At 40.4% G+C, this 26,002-nt stretch overlaps 1 protein-coding gene across 5 annotated transcripts in view; it reads right to left on the reverse strand.

The window, feature by feature from the left end:
* The window catches only part of DENND4A (DENN domain containing 4A), a 48,442-nt gene extending 23,793 nt beyond the window's left edge, over window positions 1–24,649 (reverse strand). For 3 of the 5 annotated variants that reach the window (XR_004061037.1, XM_030955073.1, XM_030955076.1), the window contains exons 1-11: window positions 24,367–24,648; window positions 16,132–16,217; window positions 11,403–11,735; window positions 10,594–10,843; window positions 9,500–9,569; window positions 7,773–7,942; window positions 6,865–7,103; window positions 4,963–5,029; window positions 1,843–1,901; window positions 1,063–1,207; window positions 337–512 (exon numbers count right to left, since the gene is read on the reverse strand). Coding sequence is in view for 4 of the 5 variants with exons in the window: in XM_030955073.1 (XP_030810933.1) it covers window positions 337–512; window positions 1,063–1,207; window positions 1,843–1,901; window positions 4,963–5,029; window positions 6,865–7,103; window positions 7,773–7,942; window positions 9,500–9,569; window positions 10,594–10,843; window positions 11,403–11,710 (1,484 nt within the window). In the remaining variant the exon portion in view is untranslated. Of the gene's footprint in view, window positions 1–336; window positions 513–1,062; window positions 1,208–1,842; window positions 1,902–4,962; window positions 5,030–6,864; window positions 7,104–7,772; window positions 7,943–9,499; window positions 9,570–10,593; window positions 10,844–11,402; window positions 11,736–16,131; window positions 16,218–23,978; window positions 24,076–24,366 lie in introns of those variants that run through there. The other 2 variants (XM_030955075.1, XM_030955074.1) reach the window with 2 other exon arrangements.
* Window positions 24,650–26,002: the final 1,353 nt, after the last annotated feature.

Genomic DNA, 26,002 nt, shown 5'->3' on the forward strand with positions numbered 1-26,002 from the left:
AATTTGATTTACTGTGTGGAGATCTGATCAGAGCCATCCAACCAGTGTCCCATATTTCAGGGTGATGATTACCCTGCCACACTCTTCAGCACTGAAATCAATCCAGTTACAACTCACCAGAGATGGATTAATGGTATTAAGCACCTGTTATTGCACTAGCAAACACCACTCATGCCATGTTCTGAGCTCTAATTACTTAAACTGGCATGGACAGAAGGAAAAGAAAGAAAAACTAAAACACCCCTTCAAGTTTCGCCAAAAAAACCAGTTTTTGCTTTTGAAAAGAGGAAGCAGAAAAAAATTAACAGAGAAGAAAAACTGTTGATGAAACCTTACTGAGAAATTGTGTTGGTATCCAGGTCAACACAGCTGACATCGGGTGGGGGGTCATAGAGATCAAAGTATCTGGAATCAATCCCCACTATGAATGGGCACGGCGCACTCAGCACATCTGCCAGGGCCAAGGGACACAGAGGAATATACGGGCAAGGCCAGTGGAAGGGAAATATCATCTTGGAAAACATGCAGAGACAAAACCACAGGTTAAACATGTACAATACAGCCTATGCAGGAATAAACCACACTTCACTGACTTCAAAATTATTTACCATGACAGATTGCTATTACTGAGAATCTAGATGTAGATTATTAGTTTGAAACTGCACTAATTTCTCTAAAATTCAGTTTGTAGGAAAAAACTCTTCAGAATCACAGACTGCACACAGAAGCAGCAAACAACGCTTACTGATGACAGGCAGGGAAAATAGTGCATTTAAAATTTCATAGGAATAGATACAGTGCTAGTTGGGAAAATCAGGAACTCTAATGCACTGTGATGATCAAACTCTTATTTACAATATTTACACAAAAATCAACAACAATTTATCTTCTACCTTCATAGGATATCGTTACAACAATAATTTTTCTCTCTAGTGATCTTTTTTTTAATTCTTATTTTTAAGCAACCTTTAAGTTTAATAGCACTAACACAAAATCTAGATTTTATCTCAGAAGCATTCTTTCTGTCCTTTTACAGGTGTATGACTAAAAGCTGGTACTTACAGAGACCAATGCCTCTGTCACACTCGTGAGGACAGAAGGTCGCAATGAGTGGATGAGGATTTTATGTTCTGTCACAGCAAACACCAACAGAGTTACTGCATTTTCAGGTCCTAAATTCTGAAGTAGTGTAGAAAACTTGCCACCACTGTTACAGGACATAAACACACTGGTGAGTTACAAGGGACAGTAAAAAAAAGAAACGTTTGATAATAAAATAAATAGAAATCTGCAAATTTTTCTTTTAGAGAAGATTACTTGGTAGAATACTTGGCACACTTCACTGACCAGTGAGGAATGGTTATTTCCCAACAGTAACCATGATTCCTTGAGACTTGACTCAGTCTAGACTATTTTCAGAACACAGGCATGACAATTTTTCTTTCTGAGAAGCAATTTACAGGGAGACAACACGTGTTTCTTTAATCAGTCTCCTGCACTGAGATGTGGAAGTCAAGACAGTAATAGAACTCCTTCAACTCCCTTCCAAAACAAAACTGAACTATCTTGGGAGCCCAGGGATGAACTCCTAGAAAGGGGATCTAATAATATATATTCTTCCTCAAGAACCACTAAAATTACTTTAAACCCCCCAAACACATTAATAATTGTGTATCCTTGTCAGGGTGCAGGTCTAATCACACGAATAAACTTCAGATCCACCAGCTTCCAAAGGCACCAGACAAGGTGAGTTAATTTACACAACTGCAACTCAAAATAGCAAATCTTTTCTGTAACACAAATCAGAATACCTCTCACAATTAACAAGATACTGCTACTTGCCTTAGTGGGAGTGGTGATGACACAGGCTGGCTAAGAATCAAGTTATCATGTGGAGATAGCTGGGAAAAGATTTTAAAATACATTATTTCTATTCTGAACTTTGGAAGTATTTATCAGAAATAACACAACTATAACAAAGAACACTTTAAAATAATCCAAATTAAGCTGAATCTTGTATACCCCAGTTGTCTATCACTCTAGGAAGCGCTGTGCAATGATATGCATCAGGATCTTTTAGTAAAAACTGGGCAAAGCATGTTCTTCCTTTCTTGGCCAGAACTGAATACATTGCATATTCATAAAGAAGACTTTAAACTAGCTAATGCTGCAAAAATTTGAATATATTAACTGCTGAAAAATGAAGCCTTCTGTACTTTAAGGGCTGTGAGAACTCATATTTCATACACAGCTTTCAGGAGCTGGGGGGAATTCTTTCTGGATTTAGGGGTAAAGAGAGGGATAAAAATTCATAAAGAGGAGAGATGGCAGCTCCTAATGTAAGCTATATTTTCTTCAGAAGGCATATGAGAATTAGGCTCTTGGCTGGTAGAAACTGCTCAGCTCTGATAGAATCTTTAAAATGTGCATTACTTGAAGATGCAGAAGATCCTACTAAATCACATTTCTTTCTTACAGTGACATGGCATCAAGCAAATCATTCACATATTCAGCATGAATAGGAAAACTCAGGTAAGTACAAGAAGAGCAATAGACAATCAATTTATCAAAGCCCAGCTGATGTTTCCAGCCATGGTAAACCCAGGGTAACAAGACACCAGCTGGATTAATCCTCCTGCATTTTCTGTTGTTTAAAAGCAGTAATAACTCAGCCTCAGCAACTTGTACAACTGAGCTGCAAGTGCAGACCATTTTTAGTAATATTTCAGGTTTGAGTGTGTTTCACCTTAGACCCACTGCAGGTGACCAGGTAATAGAAGGCAGAAGACAAGACTGATGACTTAGAAGCTCAAAGTCACCTAATGCTGTGCCTGGAGAGCCACCAAACACAGGGAATTAATAAGGAGAGTCTGCAATGCTGTTTCCCTGCACCTCTCACATCCCACTTCCCTGACAAATGTGGATGGCCACACCACAGGCTGGATTTGTCAAGTAAGTCACCTTGGGAGCACCAGCACCATTAGCTTGTGCAGTGGAAGAATTCAGAGGACTCATTTTTCCAGCCTGAGGCAAACCTTCATAAACCACCCTCTGAAAGGAAGCATCAGCCTGACAGTCTCTGACTTCTATGCTTCAGCAAAAGCACACAAACACAATGAAGCACCTATTTAAGGGGCACATTTCCCTCAGGCAGGAGGGGCACTTATTACCCCCCTTCCCCAGAGAGAGAAACATTACTCCACATGCTCTTGAAGTCTGCAGGTTGTGATACATTAGCACAGCAACCTCTGCGCAATGAGGGGATGCAGCGCAGAGTCCAGCAGATCTTGGGTCAGAAGGAAAGATCTTAGGTCAGAAGGAACCCAAGGCTGGCAGCTGGAAGCTGGCAAATAGGAACATTCCAGAGTGTTTTACTAATGGCTATCATTTCTTTGAGACTTAAAAGTTTAATTGCTTAGCAAAAGACTACCACATTTTCCATTAACAGGCCTCAGAGAGAAATGCAATCCTGAAAGCTTGCCATTTTCAATGCAGGCATTTCCCACACTAATTCTGAGGAAACGTCTAAGGTACAATCACCTGTGATTTTATTCAGTGCAGTTCCTACCACAACTTAAGTCCCTGGAAGCAGCTGGAAGGAAGAATTTATTCACAGATCTCAATTACCACTGCCTACTGTAAAAGCAGTGTTTTCTCCATCTGTACTATTGGCTCCTAAAGCTGTACTAATTTAATGCACATAACATTTTGAAAATAAGGTATAACAGACATGATTTTCACATCACTTATAACTAGATCTTCAGACTTTGTTCCAGGATATAAACCCATATATACTTTGACAAAATTCCCTTAAACTTCAGACAAAAAAATTAAAAGCTTTTCTCTAAACTCAATTATAATCTCTGTAAATAGGTGTTTAGTGTTTCCTAGCACAAACATTTTATTGAATATGAATTTAAAAAAAACCCAAATCTAAAACAAGAAGTAAAAATGCTGGGTTTTAAATTGAACTTTAAAATCATAAGAAAAGGGCCAGAAGTGCCTGATACAGTTTCAGTATAACTGTTCTCTAATCCCTTTCCAGTAAGAGTAATAAATATCACCCCTTCAGAATACACTAAAGAGGATCTTCAATATTCAGTACATGCTATAAAGACATAACCCAGGATTGTATTTGCTCTGAAAGACTTCAATACCATATGGGCTACACAATTAAGGCTCAGAACTGCACAGAGCTCTCCATATTTTATGTTATACAAGTAATAACAGAGAAGAGCATCATTTTGTAACTATTTAATCAAAACCACAAATGGTAGAATACTATGACTGCAAGAGAGCTCTCTTTTCTCTGCAATAAAATTTTTAACACCTCTCTATTTTGCCTCTTTAGGAGGAAATAAAGAGATTTAATAACACTTCAGAAGTCCTTGAGACCAGGATTTTTTCTCTCCTACCAACAGTGACAGGGGTGAGATTTCAAAGAGCAGGTAGCAATTCCTGTGATTATTTCACTCCCACAGAGCCCTGCAGGGAGGACAGAGCAAGGGCCAGGTTTGATAAAGGGGCTGTTACTGGGTGTGGCTCTGGCAGCTCTCACCGAGAGCACAAAGCCCTCGGGAAGAGGGGCAATCAGGGATGTACATTTCACATCTGGTTTAGTTCTATTTATTTATTTTACATTCAGCCTTCATGCAATAGCGAGAAGAAAACAGTTCTAAAGCTATTGCAAAAGTCAGACCAGATGCTGACTTGGAATAATTTTTCACTAATTTCCATATACTCTGAAAAAAAATTAAAGTTCTAAGCTCACTAAACAGCTTCTTATAATAACTCACTGAAGTCATTAACTAAACTGGAAACAGAATTCTCCCATTATGTCTGTGAATTTAGGAAAAAAGAAATCCTGAACAAAAATAATTTGGGCACAAAAATTACATTTTCCATTTATTAACCTGCTTTATCTTCACCTTAGACACAGTTATTAAAGAAAATTACACTTACCTGAACTAGAATTCTTGGCCTCTGAGGGGATGGAAAAGGTACTTTATGCATGAAATGGGAAATGTGTCTACAGGAAAAGAAAAATACTTAGTTAGTAGAAATTAAGCTTAAACTACTTCACCTCAAGACAAAATTTTTGACAGTAAGAGAAATTATTATATGAAAATGGTACATACTTACTCAGAAACCAGAGCAAAAAATCCCAGCACCTAAACCCTTTTGGGATATTCTGACCTTGAAAACCTATTTTTCTACTGGTCACAAGAAAATGGGAGGGCAGATTCTCTTTCAGAATACAAACTCTGTTTGTGAAATACTACAAGGAAGTTTTTTTCACTTGTAAAGTAGAAATATTGATATTTGAACATCACAGTCCCATTTTAAAATCCTGCTTCTGACAGAGTTTGAAATAGCACTAAATCTCAGAGACTAGAACTGGTTACTTGCAAAAAATATTCCTGGCTGAATATCAAGGAGAATCATTAAGCTCATCCATTTTCTTCAGTTCTAAATACAAAATGTTATATAAAATTGCTGGTGAAAAAGCTTTAAAGTTCTTTTACATACTACAAATACAGAAAAATGTTTTTAGAATTTGACAAAGTTCTCAGTTTCATGAATTGATTAAACTTCCACAAGTTCCAGAAGTGTAATTCTATACAATAGACACTTTCACATTAAAAGAAGCTACATGGGGTAAAAACCCATGAGAAACAGGTATTCCACCCTAAACTTCACCTTACAGCACATACTTTACCAGGATTTCTACAAATGTTGCCAGTATTATGACACAGGCAACTACAACTGGAAGAAATTCGGACAAACTCAGAAATAAGCATTGATTTGGGTTTTATTTTATTACCAGTGTATGAAGATGGTGGCCAAAGTATGGAACACAACAAGGGAAAGCTGCTCTTTGCAGCAGCTGGGCAGACTGAAAATGTTCAGTCACAGACAAACCATCATCATTAAAACAGCCAAAGGAAGTAGGCTGGATACTACATTAGCATCCTATATTTAAATTATCCACAGTAAACTGACCAGTTTACAAATCAGAGAAATTTGAATAAATCCATAAAATCCAAATTTATAAAGCACTTCTAATACCTACTTATTTTATTCATTCTCTAAAGTTAAAACACCAAACCCCTGAGCTTAAAAACAAAACAATTGGAAGTTTACTCTATCAGAACTTTCAAACAAGTTCAATGATGTGAACTGTAATAATGAAGGGGATAAGCAATCACAAGAAATACTTAATCCACATAGTCAAAGTCTTCTGAAAGTTAATATTTAAGTTGAAGCAGAAAAAAACTGATGTGTAATAAAACAGAAAAGTAAATAGTGTATTTGAAATCTGCTGCATTAAAAGATTACATTATCCTAGAAATGCTACATGGCATTACATATCAATTACAAGTATTGACCATTTCTTGGTGTAAGGATTTCCTCTGCATTTTATAATGTGAAATCCTTCATGTGAGAAAGAAATTAGGTTTATATATCACAAATACAAGATAGTCAATCTGCTTTATCACCTCTCATTACACTATATATACAAATAGGCATTTGAAAAAATGCAAATCTACTCATTTAATTCTCCTAACTTGATGTGTGCAAGATTAAGAAAGGATTTATAATCTTGCTCTTTCTAACCACTATGGCTAAAGGGTGCAAAGCTAATTAAAACAGCTTTCAGAGACCTCTGCAGGCACTTAAATCACAAATAAAAATCTAGATTTTCCAGAATATAGGTAAAGATATGTTAATCAAAAGGAGAAAAGTGCAGCCATTATATTTAATGTTTGAGTACAGTAAAAAGGATATTACAGGAAATTCAGAACAAAACCCCCACCCTCCTATCAACTGAAATTACTGTTATGAATTTTGGAAATGACTTACTTCTCAATGGGGAGGACATGTGGCCCAGAAATGGAGTAACGATACAGAAAGGTAAGAAACTTCTTGAAAGCATCAAAGAAAGGCCAGTGAGAGAGCAGACAGATGCATTTATTTGTCTGCACTGTTCTGCACGTGTCTTTGCCCTCGACAGCAGCTGCTAATCCCAGCTGAGATTTTTGTTTCTCTGTGAGGTTCTCTTCAGGATACAGCTCATAAAACTGAATAGCAGCACCATATACCTGCAAACACATTGTGGATGTGAAGTCAGTAATTCTGCCTCAATCCTCAAAGCGATCTAAGAAACCCCAAACACACAGAAAATCAATTGTATTACTGTTTGAAAAGATACATCAATGCAAAAGATGGTGATCTTTTGAAGCAACCCATTCTGGAATGGCTGTGAAAATCCAGACTGTGTGTTATTTAATTAAAACACTTAATATCATATGAGAAAAGAGTAATTTACAAAACAATTTATTTGAGAGAAACAATGATTATAAAGAGTACAACTGCAGTCAACTGCTCCTCCAATTGCCTTTAAAGCTATTTTAGGAATCCTTTATACACAACTAAAAGCCATATCCCCTGACATCCAATTTACTTTTTAGAACAAGTATGTACATGCAAGGTCGTTTCCATGCTTGCAATAAAAACAGCATTACTTGCACATATATGCAGTGCAATTTTACAGCTCTCCAGTTTCACAGACTAACAGGAAAACAGAGGAACTCAGGTTTATGATCAACTGAACTACTGCAAGTCACTCTTCAAAGCAGTCTTGGAATCAAGCCCAAGAGAAGAGATTCAAGCTCCTCTATGTAAACATTCGCTATCATCATCCTGAACAGATAAACAACTGAGTTTTTTCAATTAAATTAATAAGTTTTTTTTTCAAGGTTTCAAAATACCTTTTCTGCAGAAGCTCCAGTTAGTACAAATGTAGAAAAAACTGGGAGAGGGTATTTACTGTTAGATGGCCAACATTCAATCGTTGCACCCATAGGGAGACAAAAAAGAGGCACAGATTCTGGTAATGGGAATGATTCATAATCTTCTTCAGGATATCTGCATATTAAACCTATAAATAGAATGAGCAAAGAGGGAGTTATAGGAAAGCCAGCAGAAACAGGTTTGGAATAGCTCATTCCATAAAATAATTGCCAGAAAATTCATATATGAGCACACAGTAACTTCAGAAGATGAGTGAAGGTGTAAATAATTAGGCAAAGGGAATAGCTGGAAGGGGCAGATGCTCCCATAACCTAAGGAAAATCACCTGACTAAAGAATTACACTGCAATCCTACTTTCCATTCTGGAAACTATTCATAACTGATTTATCTTCTCCTATTTTCAGACTGTGTGTATCTCACCTGTTATTATATAATAGTTCACATTCATCACTAGTATGAGCAAAGATTTAAAATCTAGTTTAAATAAAAGTAATGTGAATACTTGAGAAAAAAGACTGATGTTTTCAACTATAACACCAATTAATTCTGGCCAACAAACGCTCCCTGAAAAATATATGTTTGCTCTTAGATAGTTTTTTAATACCAAAAGAATGAAGTCAATTATGCTGATCCACCTCAGCTGAGGACTCAGCTCTTGTGCTGCCAGGCCAGTGTGTTTAGCCTTATTTAAACACGGCTGTAAAACATGAAGATCTGAAGCAGAGGCTTTTAGCACACAGGTCCTCAGTTACAAGGGAGGCTGTAGCAATCCATCCTCTCTGACTGCCAGCCCAGGGGACTCCACACTGAGAATGGATACTGCATGAAAGGATTTAGGATTTCTCTGTTAGACAGCACAGTCTCTACACACTTTTCTAACAGAAATGGGAACATTAATAAGTAATAAAAACTTGTAACCAAAAAAGGCAGTGGATCTCTTCATGCCAAGAATCAAAATCTTGTGCAAGCTATCACTAGATGTGAGGCCTTTTAAAATTTTTATTTGTTTACAAATGTACTGTCCACCCTTTAGTACGTCCTGAACTGCTGTTTACAGAGAGCAGCCTCTAGAAGGGATGTAAGTGGATTAAAGCTTAAGTGTGAATCATGCTCATGACTTGTGTGCCAAACAAAATCAGGGTTTAAAAAAAACCAACAACAAATGCAAAGCCAACACATTTCATCAGTCATAGCAAATCTAATTCTGTCTTATAAATAAAACAATAAAATAAAGATGACACACGATCCAAAAATACTTAAAGAGCTCAGTGCCAATGATGCTCGAGGCAGTGTGGAAGTCTGCAGGATTCTTCAAAATGTTTCTTAAAGTGATCATGAAAATGCATCAAATAATTTCTGTGGTATTTTCTTCTGCATATACACACACATCCTTAAGAGACAGTTACCAGTAACACAAACAGAGATGGGAGACACCCAGGTTTGTAGAAACCTATCAAAACACAGCTGAGCTTCCCAATTAAACACACATTTTAAAACAGCATGGTCATGATACCCAGTTCTAAGGCCTCTTTTCTGACATGATTTTAAGAATTCTTTAGGGAAAGATTCCTTTTTTGAATAATGGCTAGATTGTGTCAATTCTTTAGTACAAAGTGTATTACATTACAAATGAGCCTGGACATTCTGAATTGAAGATTAAAAAGGCTACACAGTAGTTACATACCAGCTTTATATGATATGGTGTTGGTTTTTGCCACAGATTTTTTATAACATAAATAGACGGCTGAGCCCCACTGCAAAATAAAAGAAGTTACTGGATTAAGTGATGGAGTATAACAAATGGACATAACAGAATATAACTAATAATAATGTTGATAATTCTAAGTATTTAAATTCTCAATTTCTGGACATGAGAATAAAGAACAAGGAAAGTCATGGAACAAAAAAGAGCAGCACCCATAGGGGGAACACAGAGCTTTTATAGAAGGGAGACAGGTGTAACAAGTTCCATAAGACAGCACTCCCATAACCCAGTCAATATGGGAACTATCAGAACTGAATAATCCACTGGTTAATGCCTACAAGCCATTTATTTAAAAGCAAGCACAAATCAATTCCCATGATCTTGATCTTTTTTACATGATCCCACTTGCAGAGCAGTCAGCATTCTTCTCAGCACACCAATTTCTGAGGACCCTGTAAGAGCCAGCACATTGGGCAGCAGATTTAACCAGGAAACACCTAAATATTCATTCTGCAAATCAAAGTTGTATGAAACCTGTGTATTTTAGCAGGTCAGGCTTTGGAACCATATTAAACATTTAAATGTGCTTACAGTCAACAGCTTCCAACATCACTCACATACAACTTTCTTTAAGTAAGAAGTTTGTGAAACTACTGAGGAGAAAAACATTTTTATAAAATAGCATTGTAGGTAAAGGGAGGAGTTGGAAGACAAAACAGAAGCTGGTTGCTAGATATGGAATTCTCACCACAACAGTAAAAGCAGTGTCAGAAACAGCCACATCTGTAAAACCTCTAGTTATACACAGCTACACAACAGGTTCTAAAGGACCAATCCAAAGATGCTGGAGTCAGCATTAAAAAAACCCAAACATTTGCTGTAAGGCTTTCAGAAAGCCTTTGTTCCAAGCAGGAACAAAGGAATGCAATCCTCCAACTCTTCCAATATTTGATTTATCTTTGGAGACCTCTTACGAAGATTTTTCACCAGGTACTCCAAGAGCTGCCACAAGTACTCCACAAACGTCACATCGGTGAGTACCAAGCGTTCAAAGCCCAGCTTTTGAACCTTACCATGCTGTTGTTCAGATTCTTGTCCACCTTGCAGAAGGTGTGTGGAGGAGTCTCTCCTTTGCTGGGGATGATGATGCAGATGTCTGTGACAGCCAGGGTGTTCTGGGTCATGTTCTCAGCAGCCCTGCGGTAGGTGATGTACACCCGCTGGGATGAGGCGCTGCCGCTGATGTTGGCAGGCCGCCCATACGGGGTGCTCTGAATGATTTCACAGCCTTGCTTGACTCTTTCTTTGCCATCATATAAAACCCTAGTTAAAGGGGAAGGGAAAAGTCACATTTTAAAAACACTTTGAGTTTTAATCACAGCTCTTGTCTCATTGCTGAGCAAAACATTTTTACTGACAAGGTCACATTATCTCCAACTGTACTCTAACAGAAAAGCTTCATGATGAAACTCTACTGTTTTTCCTCATGTATAATTGCTTTTAAGCGTTTTGTTTACTGCAAAATAGTGTTATTTCCAGTTCTACTAAAGATTCATTGCCTGATCCTAAGAATGTCATATAACTTATCTCTTTCTGTGTTAAATAGGTTAAGCACCTTATCCCAATCCAAACATATACATTAAAAATTATAAATGGCTTTGAAATTTCCAAAATGGGAAGGATTAAACTTGTCATTAAAATCCACTCAGCATGCATTTTCCCTTCCATACTGGGTTACAGTATTCTCAAGTCAACAAATATCTTCCTGTTTAGAGTTCTGCCTTGTATTTAAAAAGTATGGCATTTCCGTAAAGCTGCCTTATCTCCTCCTTAGTTAAATAAAACAGTGAAAATCACCCACTGGAACAGGGAAAGCACCCACCCCAAATCAGTGAGTGGAGGCTTATCCCTGCCTCGGCGATAGCAAAGGTATATCTGTGGTCCTACGAGGCTGCCGTTATTGAGATCTGCAGACAGGCCTGAGGGAGTGACCTCTATGCATTTATAGCCCTGAGGAACCTCCTCCCCCAGGGATTTATTGAGGACTGTCACGTCTGTGATGGGCTCTTTTGGCTTGGCGATTTTATGGCAGGCATCATTGAAGTGGATCTCCTCCTCCAGTGGCTTTGAGATATCCGTTAGTCCTGCGACAACAAAGTAATCAGCAACTCGGGCCCCTTTGTCTTCCATCTTCCATCACAAGGTGTTACAGCTTCTAAGAAAGAAATACAGGTCAGAAATGATAAAGTTATGGTTATTTTTAAAACCAGAAAATTGCAAAGCTTGCAAATAAAGAAAATGCTTTCTGCTCTCACATGAACATTGAGAAATAGGCTAAAAATGTTTTTCCAAGACACCCATGTGCACTGGAATTTTGCTAGAGTAGCTTCAGGAAGTTTACTGTCATCAAGTTCCAGACTTTTAAAACCAGACAAGCTATTTAAGACTCCCTTTTGTTGAATTAATTTTGTTTGGGTGCAAAATTTTATTGCAAGAGAAACTGTTACCACACAGGAGTTTCAAGAGCTTACTGACATTCTGAAACTGAACAATCAGAATTTAAAACAGTCTGAATGGTTGACAGAGGACTTCAGTTTTTATGTAACTTTTATTCCCATTGCTTTATGTCCCTTTATTTCTTGCTCTAGATAGCAAGTATTAAGACTTATCAAACTTCATGCCATCATGATTCTTGGATTTGACCAAGATTTTTGTTAAAACATTATAAATTCAGACATTTCTTACTGGTAATTTGGAAAATTATGTCCCAATTTGATAATGTGCATTTAATCAAATTGTTCCAAGCTGGCCTCAGATTTCCAGCACCAGCCCCTGCTCAAGCAGGAGGAATGTCAGGCTGTGCCTGGTCACCCCTACCAACCTCATCCACCAGGACAAGAGAGGCAATTCCCTCTTCCTGCTCCCATTTTGTAGGTTGGTTGTGTTTTGCTGGACTGGCTTGAGAAGCTTCTAATGTTGCAAGGAAATGAGCACAGGTTTTTTATTTTATGCTTATTTACATTGTTCTAGAAAATGCCAAGCAGAACCCCCAAATTATCTTTTATTTTTCTACATGGCTAATAAGCACTATGGGACACTATAGCAAACAGGATTACTGGCAAGTAATCACCAATATATGAGAAAGTAACAGTCTGATAATAACTTCAGCTTGTGTTTGAAGAGAGAAGGCAGTTACAAAACTGAGCTTAGTTTAACCTACATCCAGTTATTTCAACACATCTGGAATATGTTACTTAGCATATATATGAAAGTAATAACTACAAATTCAAACTCCTCCCTGAGTGATATATTCAAAGACACACAAACTCAGCCTCTGCATATGCTGCCTATTATCTCTCTGTCCATCTGGCTCCAGCAAACCCAGCAGGCTGGGAACAAATGCATGCAGAGAAGGAGATGTTTAACAAAGAATCCTTAAGCTCTGGAATAAGACCAAACACTGACATCTTTCAGCTAACATGACAGAAGTTCTAGGTATTTTTTGACATTAGCATAGGTCTGTGAAACTACATCATAGCTATTGTAACACTGAGGTTTTTTTCCTTTTCTTACCAGCACCATTTCACAGAACTACACTAATTTCTAGAGTGATTCATGATGCCTTTTAGAATGAAATTATGTGTAATTTTTTGATTACTAAACACTTTAGTAATCAAAAATTATACAAATGATGGCTGTTAAAACTGCAAGCAGGACCTATAACTCCAGGGTATTAACAGCACTACTCCAGTTTAATCATTACAAATTATTAAAATCCAGTTTAGCATTACAAATAAACAGAATTATGTGTATGTGTGTATATATATATATATATATAATATTGAAGAATCATACCTTTACACTATTTAAACATCACCATTATTCCATATAAAGTTTATACCAAAAGTCCTAAATTCAAACATTCCTTTATTCCCAAAAGCCCTTTCAAGAAAAACTGGGACAAGCTCTCCTCATTTAGATAGTTAAAATTAGAATCCCCTACATACAAACACCTGCTATCACATAAATTTGCTTCCTTAGGTTATAGCACATAATACACAAGTCAGCAAGACTTTCATAATTTAATGCAGATTTTACTGAAGTAAGGGGAAAAAAAAAAGGCCTGGCTGATGATGAATTATCCCTTCATATTTACCCCATCCCTGCAAGTGTCCAAGGCCAGGTTGGACAGGGCTTGCAGCACCCTGGGATAGTGGAAGGTGTCCCTGCCTATGGCAGGGGGGGAATGAGATAACCTTTAAGGTCCCTTCCAACCTAAACTGTTCAGGGATTCTGCAATGGTTTTATGATTTTTGTCTTTTAATACAAAGGCTTACAGCTAAAAATGGAATTAAAAAGACAAACTTCAGTGGTATTTTAGTCTAAGGCTGACTTAGACTTTACTAGAGCAACTGGGATACTCAAATTTTCAATATCAGGTTACTGGCAGAGCAGATCTATGCAAACTCTGTTAATAGACCCCAGAAAGAAGGTATAAACTGTGAGCTAACTCAGTGACAAATAATTGCACCTAAACTGATGGAGAATTTCTGCAGAAACTCCTACCATGAAGCCATTCCACAGTGATTTTACTCGTATATCTTACTTGGTGATTTGTGGTTGTGCCTTGCTGGTGTGAATCTCAGGACAGCACCTGAGATAACCCTGGGATGGGGACAGGCATCAGTCCAAGGAGACAGATTTCTTTCCTTATCTCCCCTAGTTTTCAGCTGCTGTGTGGCTCTATCAGCTAGAAAGCCCCAGAGTTCCCTCCTCTGCAAGATTTCAACACAGCCTGGCCATGGGGTCTTCACTCCACCTCTTGGATTGTGTTGTGTGAGAGGTCAGGAATGCTGCTCATGTTCCATCCAGGGAGGAACGGATTTTCCCCTACAACTTCCATACTGTAATCTTTTTACCCTCACTCATCTCCCTACAACATCTCACCATATTGCAGCTCATCTTTGGGGGGACAAAAGGCTGCACTTTGAAGGCAATGCCATGGGATCATAACCATAATCTCTTACAAAAGTCCCTGGAAATAAATGCACCTCATGATAATGATTTTTAATGGACATCATGTAATTAATACGACTGTAAATTAAACACCACAAAGATCAGAAAGAATCAAAATATCCTTGCAAACAACAAAGTCGTGTAAAAAAATTATTAAACACACACACTCTAGATCATGACTATATAGATGAGAGAGCTTTTTGTAACTTCTAAAAATGTAAGAACAGGAGAAACAATCAGATAATCTCTCAGATCCACAAACTATTAGCTTGATTACTTTGCTGAAAGACAAAGGGTAAACACATCTTTACTGTTTATTCAATGTAATTTTCTAACATCCTATTTTTTCATAAACATTCAGGAAATACTAATTGAGGATTTTTGCTGCTTGTCACCACTGTTGTAATTCATTCAGTGTCCAAGCTTTTTGAACAGATCACATTCCTCATTCAAATACTATAAGAGGAAAGCACACATCAGCTTTTTCCCATCACATGACCAGAACTGATGTGGATGAGCCATATATTCCATCTGTGCAGCAGAAACAGGCACAATGCCTCACCAAGTACAGTTTACTACACATGCACTACAACATTTGCAAGGAAAAAATATACTGATCTAATCCCTACAACCTGCTCCTCCCCACAGAATTTTGCAGAGATAACTTAGAACTGGCTGCAAACCAGAAGAATTGCTCCAGCCACACCAGTTTCTTTCCAGGAGCCAACATCCCCAAGCAGCAGTAAGGACCCTCTGACTCCATTAAAAGAGTGTCTGCCAGTCCACCACTGGCAGACAAATACAACAACTGCCTTGTAATCTTTTGATCTGCCTTGTTGTCATTCTCATTCCTTCCTGCATTTTTCTTTGAGAGTATTAAATTGCTTATTAATTTGAGTTCCTTATTAGATCCATTTGCTGTCTAAACCAGGTGATATTTCACTTTGTAATCCTGACTCCAAAGATGTTCCATGTGTAGGCAAGCAATGAATGTCTCCTAGAGTGTGCTGGAATCCAGTGCAGGGCAACCTTTTTTAAAATGGTTCAAAGCTGGTGATTTATTTATTTTAAATATTCATCATACAATAACACTCCAAGAACTTACTTCCTTTGAAGGAACATGAATAGCAGATGAAGAGAGACACAAATCAGAAGCTAATTATTAAAAATTGCCAGTAAAGTCCCAACAGCTCCCAGCATCTCATCTGTGCATTGCTGCATTAGGCTGTTGAAGTAACCAACCCAGAGAGATGTGTCAGCTGGGCAGGCAGGAGCAAAGTGAAGTTAACTGCATCAGTCAGTCCTGCTCTGGCTACTCAGAACCACTTCTCAGACATAACACCACACAAATTACATGGGAGTTCAATGTCTCAAGACACGGGAGTAACTGCAGTTACACAATGAAAAAACTTCACCCCAGCTCTGTACTGCCAAAATTGCCTGGCAAAATTGTCAGACAAGCCTTTTTTCCCCCCTCAATATTTTCTTCACAGCAAGCAAACAATCCTGGGTGCAAAGCAGAAGCCCTCTAATTTCACAGGAATTCCCAAGGCAGAACACAAGCCTTTTGCCCACTCTACCAATGTGTTCCCTACCTTTTCATCAGGGCATTGCTTCTACACTTTTCCTCTCTTCCTGTCAGCCAGGCTTTAACATAGACTTCTTGTTAAAGTTTCATTCCCTATAGAAACAGTAAAAATAAGAATCAAACAATGAACACATTTGTTGAAACTTACTTTCTGCACACTTCACTGCACCAGTCACATGAAATGAACACTGTGGGTTGCTGTAGGACTCCTTGCTAAGATAAGGTTACATATCACTTCACTAAAAAAGTAAATTAAACCAGACTTTAAAGCCAAGAAACAAAAGATCAAGTTTTATGCTGGGTTGATATTTTAAGAATGCAAACAACACTTAATGCTTTAAATCAAAATAAATCAAAGAAGAGATGAGCCAGCCACTGCGAATTACTTCACCTCTTCCATTATTTTCTGACAATCAATGCCTTCTGTGTCCATTCCTAGGTGTTAGCCAGCTATCAAAGTGCTCTCTCAGCCCAAGAACCTTTATAAATCTATTTCAAACCATTTCTCTTTGCAAGATTTGGATATTTACTCCACAATCAGCATCTGTCATCTAGTCACCTTACCCCAATTCCTCTTGCGGTGGGTGATACAGTCTTCTTGCCCTTTACTGCCACAATTCAGATTTTTTCTTCAAATGTGGTGAACACCAGCATGGCCACTCTTCAACATTGGTATCACCACAGACAGCTTGAACTTGTGTTTTGCACTGAGGAACTTGCAAGCCCAGTGCTACCTTGAGCATTTTGAAGCAGCAGTTTTGCTGCTTCAAAATCCACAGGACTGAGGATAGCACCTCACTGGAGGCACTCAGACTCTGGGCTCCCACAACAAGTCATTAACATCAGCAAGGCTGTAGTCAAAAGTGAACTTTCTTTCAAGGAAGCTTCTATTCCCCCAAGACTCGCAGAACACTCTCAGAAGAGTATGGTGAGAAGACTGCAGCAAACAAAGTGTAACGTAAGAGAGGCTGGGAACAAACACATCTCAGGAGGGTTGACACAAACCATGAAAGATTTGCTTCCATTCCTGAAGTGGAAGAATCTGGGGAATTAGATTTGTATTTGTATCAGAATTGTATTTTTGGGATCACAAAGTTCAAGGTTGTGTTTGTAACACCAATCTACAAGGCCAGTTCTTCGAGATCTCACAGGAGCAATCAGCACAGTTCGTTCATTGCTCTGACAGCCCAGAGTGAATCCAGCCCCAGTGATCTCAAACCCACACAGCACCATGGACCTGCCCCAGTCACAGCCAGGCACTTTCCAGTATCTGACTTTGAACATTTTCACTCAAGACTACAGAGAGAGAATGCAGGAGTAGTGCAACATAATTTTCTCCAACTATACAATCGTCAATATCAAGCTTCCAGGAGTGCCAGAAATTACAAATTTTGGGATCACCTGCAGACCTCAAGCACAGCTGAAAAAAGTCCAAGAAGTAGGCAGCATTAACACATGATAAATTTCCCCATGGACACTTCAAAAAACTTCTTTTCTAGTCAGCTCTCTGGAAAACCAGTGCAGAGACTTAAATGAAAGCAAAAAATATAGATTTAGGCATCACAAGGAACACAGCCAGAACTGCTGCCAGTGTACTTGCAGGTCTATTTTGTATTACTTGCAGAACTTATTTACAACTAGTTTCTTGCCCTCTACATGTCAAGTAAAGGATCTACTTCTTCAAGAAACAAGAATGCAAAGGACTTACATCATTACCCAAATACAAACAGAACTTCTCACAGCATTTTCATTTTTACTAGGACAATGTCTGTACTTCTTCTTCCCATTTCCTACTACAGTTACACAAAAAACAGCAACAGAGAAAACAGGGCTAAAGTGATAAATGGCATTACTTTTTAGACCCTACTGCACACATCTGCACTCAGTGATGTTAGACAATACAATAATTCTCAGGAAGCCACCAGCCTCCACTAAACTCCCTTTGACACTGCATCTATTTTTATTAGAAAAGAAGGAAATTGACAATAACCCAAGAGAAAACCTAAGATTTTTCTGCTCTGCATCACTGGACTGGAAATGCTACCAAGTGTTTTGCAGGCCCATTCACAACCATCTGTACCAAGTGATGGTTTACATCTCTGATCCAAACAGCTGAGGAGATAATCAAGAGAGCTCAGAAAACTTGGCAACAAAGGATCTCTAAGAGGTACTGGGAAACAGAAAAGTGCTGGATAAAAGCACAGGGACAAAAGACCATGAATTTGGGAGAAGAAAACAGGAATGTGGCCAAGAACTGAGGGACAAGCAGACTTACTCATCAGTGCTGAGGAAGAAAGAAAGATTAGGCCTAAATTCAGAGGCTAATCTAGATTCAGCAGGATGAATCTAAGTGAGCAGGAACTGGACATCTACAGCACCAAAGCTCAGAGGAGGAAGCAGAGTAAATGGCAGGGAGAAGGCCGGAAGGAATAGACTTCACCCTGAGGGCAAGATCTGGAATATCCCACATCTACACATTTCTCGCTCACTCACCAAACACTCTATTTGTTTGTTTTTCAGTGCTGTTTGTAGCCTCAATCAAATCAAAGCATTTACTAAGAGGGTCTAACAAGGCTGCTCTGGTGATCATTCCAGCTGTGCCACCGAAAAATCCTGTGAAATTCAATCCTGCCTACAAAAATTCAGGAAAGGGATGTTCCAGTATCCCACATGACAGAGACAAATCTCAGTAGGGCCAGTTTGAGAACTCCCACTTTTCTTTCTAGATTACAGTATTTATGGCCAAAAGGCACCACCAAAGACTGAAAAGGATTTCTGAAATACAACTGTGTTTGTAGGGAGGGATGCAGAAAACAAATTGTAGAAAATCAGGGGGAAGACAGCCAAAATAAGCACTATAAAATGTAAATATTACTTCATCCAAAGCACAGTTCAGCAGAGCAGCTTGTTCATGGTTTTGTATAACTATTTACTATACAACAACTTTTTAAAAGGAGAAGTTCCCCAAACAAAATGTTCTATTTTTCTTGACACAGTAGATAAAGGCAAATGAAAATAGAAAGTCTTCCAATATTGAGCTTCAAACCCAAAACCTGTCACTGAAAAGGTCAAAGTCCATCAACCAAGAGTGACAGAAGTGAACTGCTTTCACCCTGCCACATTTGGACATACATGCTGACCTCAGTTTTGTTTTGAAACCATTCTCTATCCAAATTAAATTTTGAATTCATGATGTGATAGAAGAAAAGACAGGTGGGGATTGTTTCTAACACTTTTTGCAACATTTAAAAACAACTTAGAGACTTAGAATGTTTTTTATGATTTTTTTTTCCTTTGGCCAGCAGAAACGTTCTGTAACATGAGAAAATGGGAGCCAACCACACTGCAAATTACAGGCAGGGACAGCCATGCACAGACTGCATCTGCAGGGCTGCAACTGCTGCCTGCAGATCATCTACAGCCCACTGGAAAGGTTTAATGGAGGGATAACACTCACTAATACCTCTCTCATACAGCAAATCTCTACATCCACTTACCAAAATGTTCAGCATCTATTCCACAGAAAAATGAGTGTGGAAGTACCACCACCAGCTCAGCTGCAAATACATCAATTACCACGTATTGCTGGGACAGCTTCCCAGCCAGCTAAGCAATAAAAAACAACACTAGGGTCTCCTCCAGAAAATCACCATAAATTAGCTGAAGAGCAATGACATGCCAAGGTAACTACTGCTGATCCTGATCTTGAAGTTGGGAATTTTGAGAATAATTCCTTAGGCCCACAGGTTTCTCCTGAAGCTCAAGTCAAAAGCAAAATTCAAGAGTCCAGCCCACAAAACCCTTCTCTGTGTTTGCATAAAGCTTGCACACAAGGTGGAGGCTATCTCTTGGGACTTTATTTACAAACATGTATTTATACATCACACTTATTGCCTGTTCACTTTCATTTCAGATGGACAAACTGAAATAACTTTATTAATTAGTATTAATGATTTTCCTGACCCAGATTTTTTAAAGTCAAGATTTATGGTAAATATTAAACAGGGAGGATATAACTGGCTAACTTCTAACACACTCATTCTTCTCATCCCATTTTTAGACCACAGTTCCTCCTTCTTTCACTCTCCTCCCATTATTACTTAGTTCACTCTGTATCAGCCTCCACAGTAACCATTATCTAATATACCCATTAGACACATGCACATTTTTCATATATACATTAGATAATGCAATATATTTTACATCTAGTATAGTGACGAGTTAAAATATGCCATTTAAAATAGTCGGGCCAGCCAACACTTTCTGAAGTCTTTCATTTCCACTTCTCAATTTCCTCCTGGTACTGTTTCTGAGCTCTTTAGGGAACTACCAGTGACTAGTTCTGCACCACACACTGCTACTGAAATGAGTGTTATAGATCAAACCTCTGGGCATCACTGGCCTGCATGGTTTAATTTTGACTCTGGAGTCTGTGGGAGCACTTAAGCATCAGCAGCCTATTTCCAGAGCAGCCACAGACCAAACTTTCAGAGCAGGCACAGACTAAACCTGAACTGAAGGACAGCAGAAAAGGATTAATAATAATAATCCAAGGATTATTATGCCATACAGCAAAGAACCTCATTCAAGGTTCTTTCTTCTTCTTTTTTAATTACCTCCAAGTAATTAATTGGTCAGTAGCAGTGCTAGAAACAGCTGATTGTTAACAACAGTTGAACAGTAGTGATGCTTTCACAGCTTACACATACTCATCCCCTACCTGTTGGCTGCCATCAATTACAATACGGCATAGCTGGCTTTAGCTTCCACAGGATTTGCTGCTCTTAGTATGGCAAAAAACTCTACCACAAATTGTGTCTGCAGTAGCAGATATTATTCCCATACAGAATTGATATAGAAGTGAGGAGACCAAGGGCATTTTCTGTGCTCTTGTCACCACCCAGGGAAGCTACAGCAGAAGGACAAGGGACAGGTAACCTGAGCCCACCACACCACACCTGCACCCTTGCATGAGGGCAAGCTCAACCTCAACTTTCTCCAAAGATCCTACATTTTTACAGGTTTGGTTCTGGAGGGGGATTGCAAAGCAGGGAGGGAACAGCCTGACTTAGATTTTAGGCTTTTTTTGTTTGGATTTGTTATGAGTCAGCTTAACAAAAGTTTGAAGTTTAAATACATCCCAGAGAAACCTGATTAAAACACTGCAACAAGCAAGACAAACATACTGGAAATACACCAATCATCACAAATTTTATCATGCTTTGTTAAGGCAGTCATATAGAAATTATTAGTGTATTTTTCTTTTTTTGTTCTTTCATTATTAATATTATTCAATATTACAGTTCTTTCCAGGAAACTTCTGAAAAAATACCTCAGTTTTACAGCAACACGTGTATCAAAACCTTTACCACTGGAACCCTGTCACACAGCGACATAGTTGGAAATCACCAAACATAAATCTGAACAACATTACAACAATGTACAACAAACTGGGCAACATTTGGCCTCCAAATTTCTGGTCATACCAACACCATATTTAAAGACTCAAGTCAAAGTTGAGGAAAGGACAAAAAACGGAACAAAGGCTTCCTGCAAGTCTTCATTTCAGGAGATAAATTTCAGCCCAAGAAAGCTTTTGACTAAGTACCTATTGTGCTATTCCCATTCCAACCTGCCTGTGTTTGGCCAGGAAGCACAAATGTTTCTGCAGCCAGAGTTATAAAAAGCATACAACCTACTATGACTTGCAAAACTAACAGCAACTCAGCTGCTAGGGAGCATGATGGAAATAAAAAAGGATGTTGAATATTTAAGTGACGCTGCAAATTTCTTCTTCTTGTATTAAGACCTCAAGGTTACCAAACCCCATTATCATTCAGCTTGGTCTAGGAATTGTCTTCCTCTCTGAAGAGTCACAAGACAGTTTTCTCCAGCTATCACACACTACAGCAGGAATTAACCTAGAAATTAGTAAACCCTCAATGCAAAATCCTGCAGATTAAAAACTGACAGACTGGCTTCTGGCAGTGGTGGTGCCCACAGCCCTTTTTTCAGAGTCACACAGAACAGCTGTATTAGTTACAACCTCACGCCCCTTAGGGACCAGTTGGCTTTACTCTCTCCCTTTCAAGCATATATTTGAAATAGAAGCAGATTATTGACATTGTTTTTAAGCTTGACCTGCATCAGCTGCGTGCACCTGAGCCCTACAGTGTGTGCCAGGCTATGTCAATATTTGTGCTTTTTCTAACTAATAATTAACTCTGGCTATATTAACTAGATAACTGCTAATATTGCCATTAACACGTATAGTAATTCCATTAAGCACCATAGTGGGGTCATGTCATACAGAATGAGCTGAAACACAAACCTGCAACCATATGGCTACAAAAAATATCAATACTCAGAGGTATGAAAATCTCAAATACTGGGAAAGTATTTTTAAATAAGTCCCTGTTTAAAGAAAATAGTCCTGATGCTTTTTGTATTACTGCTTGCAGGAGTAGATCTTCTATTTTGTGCTGCTTTCTAATAAATTCACTTTTTAGAAGAGGCCATTGGGTAAAGCCTGTTCCAAAGGAGCAGAGACCACTCAAACTTGAGGAAAGTACTCATCCAGCTGGAGCCCAACATTTCCAGAAGTAAAACACGTACATCACAGAAGCTCTTAAGGCTGTAGAGAAGCTTAATCTTTTTTGTTCTGTCTTTAAGGTTCCATGCAATTTTCCCCTTCCTCAAGCTAACCACAGAAACTCTAATGCTCTATTTTTGATAATTAAACTACTTCAATGCCAAGTCATGATAGCCCCTAAAAAATAGCTCCCTTTACCAGAGTTCCACTTTAATGCTCACTTTAAATAAACTTATAGACTCCTCAATACTCTAAAAAGCTAGATGAAGTTTCTCCACTACTCTAAATATAAGACTTTTTAAAAGACAATGAGAAAAGCAAGAGACTCTTACAAAGACTTGCATGCTAGACACACAAACCAGAAATAATCCATTTATTCCCCCTTGACCTTTCTTGGCTAGACTAACTCAATTAGTACCCCTAAACGACCAGACACTTGCCAAGATAACATATTTGTGTTTAATCATTCAAAAAGTGAAATATTATGTACTGTAATGTAACACTTTTTACGGAAACCTCCAGTTGAGCAACAGTTCCAGAAAAAATTGTGAAATGAAGTAAAAAGCTGCCCAGAACACCATACTTCCACTCAAGTTAATTCAAAAAATTAAGTTTCAGTACTAGGCAGAAAGTCAAGACCTCATTTTTAGCAAAGTAGAAGCGGCACATATTTAAACGCAGCCTGTTTGGAATAACTTCGGAATAGCAACCATCACTGGCAAGTTATTGAATACCATCATCCCCTGGCCAGCAACTTGTGCCACACGCAGACCTCATGACAGAACGACGAGAAAAATGCCAGGGCTGATTTCTACAGCCGCTTCCAGCGCGTTGCATCAACCCAGGTATAGGGTAACCCAGGCTGCCGAAGGGAAAGCCGGGACAGAAACACGCACCGTGGGGCTGAGCACCGCCGGGCAATTCCGGCTGACGCAGCGGGGCTGCGCGGAAAACCCGCACATGGCTCTGGGGACACGCACACACACGCGGATCGGGGGAACGCGCACACAGGGGCTTTGGGACCGCACAGACCCGGGCTGTGGGGAGCGCACAGACACCCGCGGATTCGGGGACACGCACACACGGGGGTTTGGGGAAGGCGCACACAGCCGCGGATTTGGGGACACGCACACACGGGGACTAGGGGACTGCACAGACACCCGCAGATTCGGGGACACGCACACACGGGGGTTTGGGGAAAGCGCACACACCCGCGGATTCGGGGACACGCACACACGGGGGTTTGGGGAAAGCGCACACACCCGCGGATTTGGGGACACGCACACATCCCGGCCCGCCGGCGTGCAGCCCGTACAACATGGCAGGTCGGCGGCGAGCGCTCGGCCGGCCCCGCGGCCCCGCTGCCCGGAGAGCCCCTCGGGCCCGGCGGGGGTTGGCGGGAGCCTCGAGCCGACGGGCACAAGGAGAAAGGAGAAAGTTTTCCCCCGCCCACCGCGGCCCAGCGGAAAGTTACCACCGCCCCCGCGCGCCTCAGCCCCCGGCCCGCCAGCACCGGCCTCCCCGCCCCCGCTGACAGCCCCGCGCCCCTTCCCCGCCAGCCCTGGAACGCGGCAGCGCCTGACCCGCGGCATCGCCTCGGAGAATCCCCCGGCCCGCGCCCCGCGGCGGTGACAGCCCCGCAGCGCTCACCTCAGGCGGGTGCCGCGCTCCCCAGGGCGAGGAGCGGGTGGCGAAGGGGTTCGGGGGGCAGCGCGCTCGGTGCCCGCGCCCTTATCTCATCCCAGCGGAGCCCGGCTCGCCCCCGCCGCCTCCCGCCGTGTGGGCGGCTCAGGCGGGATCCCCCCTCCCCTCCGCCGCCATCTTGGCTGTCACGGGGCGGGGGAGGCGGGCGGCGACCCGTGATCGCGGCGGGGCGGGCGCGGGACGACACCCGCCGGGTCCCGCGGCTCCTGAGGGGGGAGCGGCCGTGCCCCGCCGCCCACCGGGCCTCTTCTGAGCGCTCCCCCTCGGACCACGGGCCCGCCGCTCCCACCTTCCCCCTCACGGAACGCGGCCCCTCCGCTCCCGCCTTCCCCCTCACGGAACGCGGCGCCGGCGGCTCCGAGCCATGAAAGGGGGAGCGGGGCTCCCTAAGCGAAAGCACCTAGAACACAGCGCGCAGACCACGGGCTCGACTGTGCCTCCCTCCACCTCAGCCTTTTAATCTAGACAGCATCTTTAATTTAAACCGAAATTAATCTCTGGCCCAGATAGGCCGGGATTTGGCTCACCTGCGGCGCCCGTCGCCTGGACCCGGAGGAGGTGCCGGCTGTCTGGAAAACAAGGGACGAGAAAACCGAGGGATTTTCTGCAGGCTTGATGTAACCCGCAGCAGGCTGTTGCATCAAAGACTAGAAAAAGAACCCGAGACAAAAATAATCTTTTAAGAGCGTGCAGCTAAGATTAGTGCAGCGTGTCAAGATGTTGCTGAGCGCAACAGAACGAGTCCTGCCTGTACCCACACAGAAATAAATACTACTTTTCTGGCACCTTGTCCGTTGCAACCCTGAGTTTCCAAATTTTATACCGACGTGCCTATTAGCGTTAAGTTCCAACCATACAATTTTGAGTTTGAATTCAGTCTTACCTCAGTTCTGGATGTTTGGCTTAAGGGTTTGGATGTGGCTCGTGATAAAAGACATAAAATTCATATGAAGTTCTGAATTTGTAAATATTGTCAATTTACCAAAACTGAACTGTAAATACTCAGATATATTCAGACTTACTCTCTTGGTATACCTCGTCCCTCTGAAAATCTGACCAAATAGGAGAATACAAAAGCCAAAAAGTATGAAATAACATTGGTTTTCCCCACATGCTTTTATTAATTAAATTGTTTATAGTAGAAATGCTGCTCCTCGTACCCCCCATGTAGGAAATGTGGTGGCTGACACAAGTTGGTGTCTACCTGGGCAGGAGCGCCCATGTGCAAGCCTGCACATGCAGGCACAGCTCTTCGCTGCCAGGGTTGATACTTGGGAGCTAAGTCTGTCTTGTTTTTTTCTCAACAGGCAGTAAACCGAGTAAGGAATGTGTCAGGGACTACGAGAACGTTCCCATTCCTTGTGTTTCTACGTGAAATGCATTTCTAGCCACACCCATAAAGAACTTGTCTCTCCAGACAGTACAAAGTCGGGTGAGACACCAAGAACCTAGAATGTCACTATTCACTACAGCAAGATGCTCTGTGTTCAGTGGTGTGTCCTTAAATTATCTGGTCTGCTGGTAGAGACTTTTCTAAATCAATTTCCGATATATTTTAATCCAGGAAATGCTTTTCGAATAA

The sequence above is a fragment of the Camarhynchus parvulus genome, chromosome 10 (genome assembly GCF_901933205.1).
Source record: "Camarhynchus parvulus chromosome 10, STF_HiC, whole genome shotgun sequence".
NCBI classification, from domain to species: Eukaryota; Metazoa; Chordata; class Aves; order Passeriformes; family Thraupidae; genus Camarhynchus; species Camarhynchus parvulus.